The sequence below is a fragment of the Protomyctophum bolini genome, assembly GCF_963924005.1.
Source record: "Protomyctophum bolini genome assembly, chromosome: 2".
In the NCBI taxonomy this organism is placed as follows: domain Eukaryota; kingdom Metazoa; phylum Chordata; class Actinopteri; order Myctophiformes; family Myctophidae; genus Protomyctophum; species Protomyctophum bolini.
This window is the reverse complement of record NC_137863.1, coordinates 44,990,099-44,998,459: the sequence shown is the minus strand read 5'-3', so window position 1 is coordinate 44,998,459 and position 8,361 is coordinate 44,990,099. Positions and strand designations below refer to the sequence as shown.

General features: G+C 46.0%; 1 protein-coding gene and 1 long non-coding RNA gene across 2 annotated transcripts in view; both read left to right on the top strand.

Moving 5' to 3' along the window:
* Positions 1–2,498, top strand: part of tfeb (transcription factor EB) — a gene marked incomplete at its 3' end in the record, with an annotated part of 11,336 nt that extends 8,838 nt beyond the window's left edge. Inside the window, 5 exon segments of the mRNA XM_080778672.1 lie at positions 811–866; positions 910–1,057; positions 1,846–2,255; positions 2,257–2,443; positions 2,445–2,498. Of these exon segments, the coding sequence (XP_080634798.1) occupies positions 811–866; positions 910–1,057; positions 1,846–2,255; positions 2,257–2,443; positions 2,445–2,498 (855 nt within the window).
* A 281-nt stretch (positions 2,499–2,779) lies between these two features.
* Positions 2,780–5,685, top strand: LOC308330927. Its single transcript, XR_013965533.1, has 2 exons — positions 2,780–3,999; positions 4,035–5,685. It is a non-coding gene; the product is annotated as an uncharacterized lncRNA (long non-coding RNA).
* The last annotated feature ends 2,676 nt before the right edge of the window (positions 5,686–8,361 follow it).

The following is an 8,361-nucleotide window of genomic DNA, read 5'->3' as shown; positions in this document are numbered from 1 at the left end:
GAAAGAAGAAAAGTAAGGCAGGATATACAACACTATTTGTTTTGTTTTTCTTCGTACTAATTATTTGACGTTGTAATTATTGTCGTGATTCGTCACGATCCGAGTTGGCTTTGTCCGCGGCGTAACCGTCTTTAAATAAGTAGCCTATACTTATAACATAACACCCTCTTGGTGTTTTAAGCATTATAATTATACTTTAGCTATTGAAAAATAGCTAGATCTACAAGCTCATAGCGCGGAAACCGAGTGCCGTGCTATGAGCTTGTATAGGTCTGCTATTTTTGAAAAATCGTGAAAATGCAGTGCAAATCTTTGAATATATACAACTTTCAGAGCCAACGTTTTTAACTCAAATATTTGCTTCTGGGTTACAACATACTGTATTTTCAGATGGGGGGGGGGGGGGGGTCAGTGGCCAAATACAGATATTTTTTTAGGGTATACGCCTGACATAGAAACACGGGTTTCTCAGAAAACCGTCCGGAAGACATTTGGGTAGAATCGTTCCCGGGTCTCAACCCATTCCTGGGCCGGGAACCCCTTTTGGGATTAGCAATTATACGTCATGCTTTAGCTATTGAAAAATAGCAGATCTACAAACTCATTGCGCGCTACGAGCTTGTAGGTCTGCTATTTTTGAAAAAAATCGAAGAGCGACTAACATATAAAAGTTTTTTTTTTTTTAGAATCTGATCTCGGGTCAGAATGGAAAACGGTCGGATGTATAGAAGACATTTATTTTTTAGAATCTGATCTCGGGTCAGAATGCTGTTTATAAAGAAACCGCCGTTCTTCCGTTGCGTTATATAGAATCTGATCTCGGGTCAGTCAGAACGAGAACGGGTCCACTCCAAACGTAATAACACGTATCCCTGGACGTGTGTGTGTGTGTGTGGGTTGCGTGTCCAGTGACGTGCGCTGGAACAAGGGCACCATCTTGCGGGCGTCGGTGGAGTACATCAAACGCATGCAGAAGGACGTCCAGAGGACCCGGGAGGTGGAGACCAACTTCAAGAGGATGGAGATGGCCAACAAGCAGCTGTGGCTGCGCATCCAGGTATGAGGTGGCGCTGGCGCACGCACACGCACACCACACACACACACACACACTGTGGCTGCGCATCCAGGTATGAGGTGGCGCTGGCGCACGCACGCACGCACGCACACACACACACACACACACACACACACACACACACACACACACACACACACACACACTGTGGAAAAGGCCAGCTCAAATATAATCAAGTATACTGAGCTGAGGTCATGCCGACCTCCTCAATTAAGAACTGTTTGCTGGCAGAGAGGGCAATTGACCTTAGCCAACAAGCAGCTGTGGCTGCCGCATCCAGGTATGAGGTGGCGCGCGCGCGCACGCACACACACACACACACACACGCACGCACGCACACCAGTGTTGTTTTCGTCGACTAAAACTAAGGCGAAGGATGTTCGTCGACTACCTTTTTTCACTGACTAAAACTAAATGGTAACTAAATTAAAACTATAAGCTACGATGACTAAAACTATAAAGACTAAATATATACTGACAATTTCGTCGACAAATACAACTAGACTAAAATGTTTAGGAAGGAACTAGCTGGACAAGAGTTTCCAGTATAAGTAATTTTTACACTTTGGTTGCATGCTGAAAATAGCCGATCTACAAGCCACAACGCGTCGCAGCGCGACCCGTTGTGAACTTGTACTTGTGTGTGTGAGCTTGTACTTACACTTGTGTGTGTGTGTGTGTGTGTGTGTGTGTGTGGTGTGTGTGTGTGTGTGTGTGTGTGTGTGCGTGCGGTGTCTGCGTGCGTGTGCTCGCGCGCGCGTGTCTTACAGGAGCTGGAGATGCAGGCGCACATGCACGGGCTGCCCAGCAACTCCCCGACGGCGGGCCTCAACCCGGCCGACATGATGTCCCCCTACGTGGTGAAGCAGGAGACCAGCCCCGAGGAGCGCCTCTCCCACCCCCAGAACCAGCAGGGCGGCGGCGGCGGCGGTGGTCCCCCCAGCACCAGAACCACCTCCAGAACCACCAACAGCAGCAGCAGCAGGCAGGCCCACCTCCACCAGCAGCAGGGCCAACAACAACAACAACAACAACAACGCGGGGGCCAGCTGCCCCCTCTGCCCCCGCACCTCCAGCCCCAGCAGCAGCAGCAGAACCAGGGCCCGCCCATCCAGTACCCGGCCGTGGGCAGCACCCAGTCGCCCTTTGACTTTAGCGCGGCGCTGGACCTGTGCGACGTGGTCGCGTGACGGGCTTCGGCCGGCGGCGACGGCGGCTTCGTCAGCGGGCGGCGACATGGTGGGCCTCATGCCCTGGGGGCGGGTCCGGGGGCGGGGCTTTCTGATGATGGACGAGCCCCTGTCCCCGTTGGGCGGAGAGACCCCCCTGCTCTCGGCCATGTCGCCCGGGGGAGGCGACGGCGGCGCCCTCGCTGGGCTCCAGCCGGCGCTCCAGCTTCAGCATCGACGATGACATACTGTAAAGACCCCCCCCCACAAAACCCCCCCGAAACCCAAACCCCACCCGAACACCCCGCACATGACCTATACATACACACACACACGCGCGCGTGCCGTGTGCACACACACGCGCGCGTGCCGTGTGCACACACACACTCTCACACACAGGTACACACACACGCGTAGAGGTTGACATGTCGTGGTGCAGTGGTTTTCAACCAGTGGTCCTTGAGTGGGGGGGGGTGGGGGGGGGGGTTCCAGGTGGTCCAGGTGGTCCCCAATGATGGAGAGTTGGTGTAAAAATGAGACCACAAATGGACCCTTATGACTCCAAATGGACCCTTACTTATGGGTCCATTTGGTTTCATTTTACGCTCTCTCAAGAGTTCAATTATTGTTAAACATCTGGCATTATTCATTTAACTAGAAATCCACGCCAATTTAGAGAATTTAGAATAATTGTTATTTTGATCGACGTTTGGCCTGCTGTCTCTTCCTAATGGTATACAGACATCAATACAGCATGGAATTTGCGGACAAAATACAACAAAGTATTCTTTAGTTTTGTGTCTGATAGGCTAAAATGTCATCACGTCGGACCTCTGTGTGGAAATGGTTGAAAACCGTAGTGCAAACACGCTTGTACAAACACACACCACACACACACACACACACACAGGTAGGAGACACTGAAGCATGCGCAGTACAGCAGAATCAATCACGTTCATCATTCACATTATTATGATTATTATCATAATTCATATTATTATTATTATTATTACACAGGTAGGTGAAACGGATCACACTGGCGTTGCAACGAACACTCTCTCTCTCTCTCTCTCTCTCTCTCTCTCTATCTCTCTCTCTCTCTCTCCACTCGATCGACAGAATGACACTTTGGTTCACTTGATCACGAACGGGCTATATAAATACATTTAGCAAACATCTATGCTCTCTCTCTCACGCACGCATACACATACACATAAAGCACGCGCGCGCGCACGCACACACACACACACACACACACACACACACGATACATCACACAGCAGTGGTTCTCGAGGTGCGGTTCGGGGACCCTCAGGCGATCCCTAGTAAAAAAAATGAGTTCATAAAACATCTGACCTGTCTGTCTGTATGTATGTATACGCTGTGAGCTTTGTACATCTCCTAAAGTTGTATTCTTTTTTTGGGATAATTTATAACATTTTTACTTTTTGAGAAAACAAAAAATGGCTTATGCCCAAATTATAGGACTGCCAGGTTAATAGTGGATGAGGGGAGTGCTGCCCAGGTTGTTATTACTATTATTATTATTATTATTATTATTATTAATTATTATTATTGGCTCAGCTCACACAGCGGTATAGCAGTGTGGTAGTCTACACTGTAATAAACACGGCACACAACACGCACGCACGCACGCACGCACATGTAGTGCAGCGTGCCTCGAGGCTGTCTTCAAATCAGCTCGTTTAACAAGCCCCTCCCCCTCCCCCACCCCCTCTGGGTGCTGACCGGGGTGTGGGGGGGGGGGGGGGGGTGTGACCCGACGGCAGGTGTCATGGGGGGGGGGGGCGTCTTTGGCCGAGTTGTACAGACCGCGAGCGAGCGAGTGCCAATTAAGGGACCGACCGACCGCGACCTTGCGCGACGCGACTCGTCGTCGTATATACGTGTGAAGCTTTTTAGTGAGAACGTTTGAAAAACGTGACGAAGCGGGATTATATTTGCATATGCGTTTGATGATGTACTCCACCGACGCCCGCAGGATATGGTGCCCCTGTTCCAGCGCACGTCACGACGGACACACAGCAACACACGCTCTCCGCCATTTTGTTTTTTTATTTCCGCCGTATAAAGTCGTAAAAAAAAACGAACACGTCCCTGTACTTTGATATAACGCTATATGACGGCGTCACGCGAAAGCACAGAGACCGCCGCCCCCTTTCGAGCTTTTGATGTTTTTTTGGAAAATTTGAATCCTGAAAAGCTAAAAAGTTTATTTTTTTATTTTTCGTGGTTTCCTTCCTATACACGACAGAGTTCGTCGGAAATCACGAAGCGTCGCTCGGCCGGGTCGCCCCCGCGGCAGTCGTCGTGCGGTGGCGCTCGTTAGTCGTCTGTACAGCTGTGGCCAGAGATCGTTGATTCCGTTGTCGGATGTTGAAATCAAATCTGGGGTTTGTGTTTTTTTTTTTTTTTTTTTATGATTTGATAATAGCTTATGATCAGTACTGGAAAAGGAAGGAAAAGAAATTGACAAGTTATTTTGTTTTTTTTCTTTCTTCTTTTTCTTTTTTGATTAAAGTGTTTGTATTCTTTATTATTATTATTATTATTATTATTATTATTATTATAAGTTTGTTGTTTTTGTTGTTTTATCTCCCAACGCACTGGAAACTATATTATTGTTATTGACTTTGTATATGAAAGAATTATTGAAATTATTGAAATAAGATTTATTTCAGATGTTTTATGCCACTAAGCCACTTAAATGTATTTTATTTGTATTTGTCCTTTTTTTTTCCTTCATTTTTTTTTATTTTTTTCCATTTCTGTTTATTTTTATTCCAACTCCCCCCGCCTCCTCCTCCTCCTCCAAATCTTTGTTTTCTTTCTTCTCTATTTACAGTAAATTTACAGTAAGAGTAAAGCCACTGGTTCTTTGAGATTTCACCAGGAATGTCCCATTTCTGATGACTATTTGTTTTGTATAGATCGGGATTATTATTATTATTATTATTATTTTGTCAACTCTTTTTAAATCCTTTTTTAGAGCCACGCTAAACGCCTCATGCACGCCCCGCCGCGTGAAAGTAGCAGACCTAACTGTATACTCAAGCACTGTACTTTACTGTACAAGGTTTCAGTATACGGCATACATCCACTACCTCCGCTACATCTCAGAGGTGAATATTGTACTCTTATCCCCCCCACTACATTTGTTTGAAAACTTTAGTTAAAAGTTTCTTTGTACATTTAAAATTATTGCCACGACGACATAATACTGTACAATACATGAATCACTCAAGCCCTCTTTTATAGATTTTTTTTCTTTTCTTTTTTACTATATGGTATACTGTAAGTATATTTTGATGCCAATATTTTTGTAATATTGAACACAGGCCCCCATTTTACTTGTAACAGAGTATTTCTATATTGTGGTATTTGCTACTCTTAATTAAACCTGACTGCTTTCTTCCATCACTTGTTTTTGAGCTCGTTGGAGGTTCGGCTTGTCTTTAGAGGCGTAGCGCGATGCCGTCGCGCTATACGAAGTATGACTGGAGCTTTAAAAACAAGCCAGCTATACGTTTGTCCAATGCTCTCTGTTTTATATACTTCCTGTCGTTATGGTTTCCATGGAGACGTGATGACTTGTGGTTGCCATGGCACTGGACAGCTGTCTCTCTCTCTCTCTCTCTGCCAGACTTGTGCCTTTTCCCTAGAGATCGGCGATTCCCAACCTTGTGTTGCTGAGGGGTCAGGGCGGTCCCACTAGTGGGCCACCACGATATTGCGCCCCCAAATTATTGTTTCATTAACCCATTTAGGCCTGACCTCGAAATTTTTAAATAAATCTTCTAAATCCTCCAGTTTTCTGAAATAAATATTTTCACGATTTTTGAAAAATAGCAGACCTATACAAGCTTGTAGATCTGCTATTTTTCAATAGCTAAATTATAACATAATGTTTAAAACATCATGTTATAACTGACTGAACCTATACAGAACTGACTGAACCTATATACAGTTCAGTCAGTTCCCATTCGATCCAACCAAACCAAACACATTTGATTTTCTCCACATTTCAAGCAGGGCTTTAATCTCCTGATCCCGGAAAAAAAAATAGGTTGGGAATCGGCTTCCCAATGGGATGTCGTTGTTGTCCTTTTTTGTTCCAGCCCACACTCCAAAGAACGTGTCTCTACACGGTGCATAGATGTAAAAAGGTAGACGCCTCCTTCGGCTCTGGGGTCCTCTGTCCTACTGCCACCTACTGTCCGTTTATTATATTACACAGTGGGTGAAAAAAAACACACCCCTCCAGACTAAACCACACCCATCAGAGGTGTGGCTTCCAGGGGTACCTATCACATTAAAGACTCTGATGGGTACCTCTAGGCGTCGGCCTGGTATAGACGAAGGGGACTTCACTGTATACGCGTTTCTCCAGTATTTGCGGAAGCATAATAGCGGCCGGTGAGCATGCCGAGCTTCCGCACACATGCGTATATATAACGGAAGAGGACGTTCGGTTTATAGGCCAATCGGAAAAGGCAGTGCAAAAACGTCAGTTTTTCTCATGCCGATAAATCTAACATTTTTAATTTAATTGATCCCCGGGGGAAAAGACTGCCGCTGTGATTGGCCAGTATAAGTCACTTGAGTGGCAAGCAACGCACAGCGTGCCTTCCACTTTCCGCCTATAACGCCGGAAAACACGCATGGCTCCAACGAACGGAAAGCGCGGGCCAACGAGGCATCTACTTTTTATAGCTATATGTACGGGTATACCAACTGTTGTATAGCAGGAGGACATGGGTCCTCCCCCCCCCCCCCCCCCCCCCACCTAAACACCAGGAGGGTCCCGGCCTCCTCCTGACTCCTTCTGTACCAGGAGGAGAGTGGGGGGCTCCTCTGAAATGCAGACCACCACACATGCAGGGGGGGGGGGGGGAATACATTAATTGTCATTCTGGTTTTTACTGTGGATATAAAAATGTTTTACCAGAATCCAGTCAATGACTCTAAGAGGTGTTTTTTTTCTCCTTCATTGTGTCTCTTCAATGATTCTATAAGGTGAGCGCTTTAGCGAGGAGAGTATAGAGGACCAGGGGTGCCCACACTTTCTTGACTTAAGAGCTACTTTCAAAAGTATACCAGCTATACCAGCTTCTTTTTTTTCTTTCAAATCCTCAAAAATGATGAAAAACGGCGCGCTATAGTATGCCGTACAATATGGGCTAAAGCCCATGGTCTAAAATTAAAAAAAAAACGAGGATAAAAATAAATAATCAAAAAAGTGATGAAAAACGCAGGTGGAGCGAGATCAATTCGTGGCGGTGCGACTCTCCACGACCTATTTTTTTACGCCATGGCGTATTCTTCATTATCCGCCATGGCAGAACAGAATCCGCCATGGCGAGTTGATCAATTCGTGGCGGCGTCGACTCGCCACAACCTATTTTTTTACGCCATGGCGTATTCTTCATTATCCGCCATGGCAGAACAGAATCCGCCATGGCGAGTTGATCAATTGGTGGTGGCGGGGACTCGCCACGACCTATTGTTTTACGCCATGGCGTATTCTTCATTATCCGCCATGGCAGAACAGAATCCGCCATGGCGAGTTCTTCATACGTCGCAGCGTTATAGTAGTTATAGGCGTAATAGTAGTTTTGTTTATTATTTTTTTGCGTGCCGTGGTGCAGATTATTTGTCCTAGTAGTACAATTCTCGGAATTATTTCATCCTCTGCTAGCGTAACGGCTAGCGCTCTCGCCCCTATAGTCAAGGCACCGTGCGGACCCGGGTTCGAATCTTGCAAAAAGCAAACTATTTTTTTTTAAAGTTCTTTTTTTATTATTATTATTATTATTATTATTAATATGCAGGTAATAATAATAAATACGATGAAGCACGCACGCACGCACACACACACACACTGTATACGCACGCATACACGCACGCACACTGTATACGCACGCACGCACACACACTGTATGTACGGGTAAAAAAAGAACTTTAAAAAAAAATAGTTTGCTTTTTGCAAGATTCGAACCCGGGTCCGCACGGTGCCTTGACTATAGGGGCGAGAGCGCTAACCGTTACGCTAGCAGAGGATGAAATAATTCCGAGAATTGTACTACTAGGACAAAT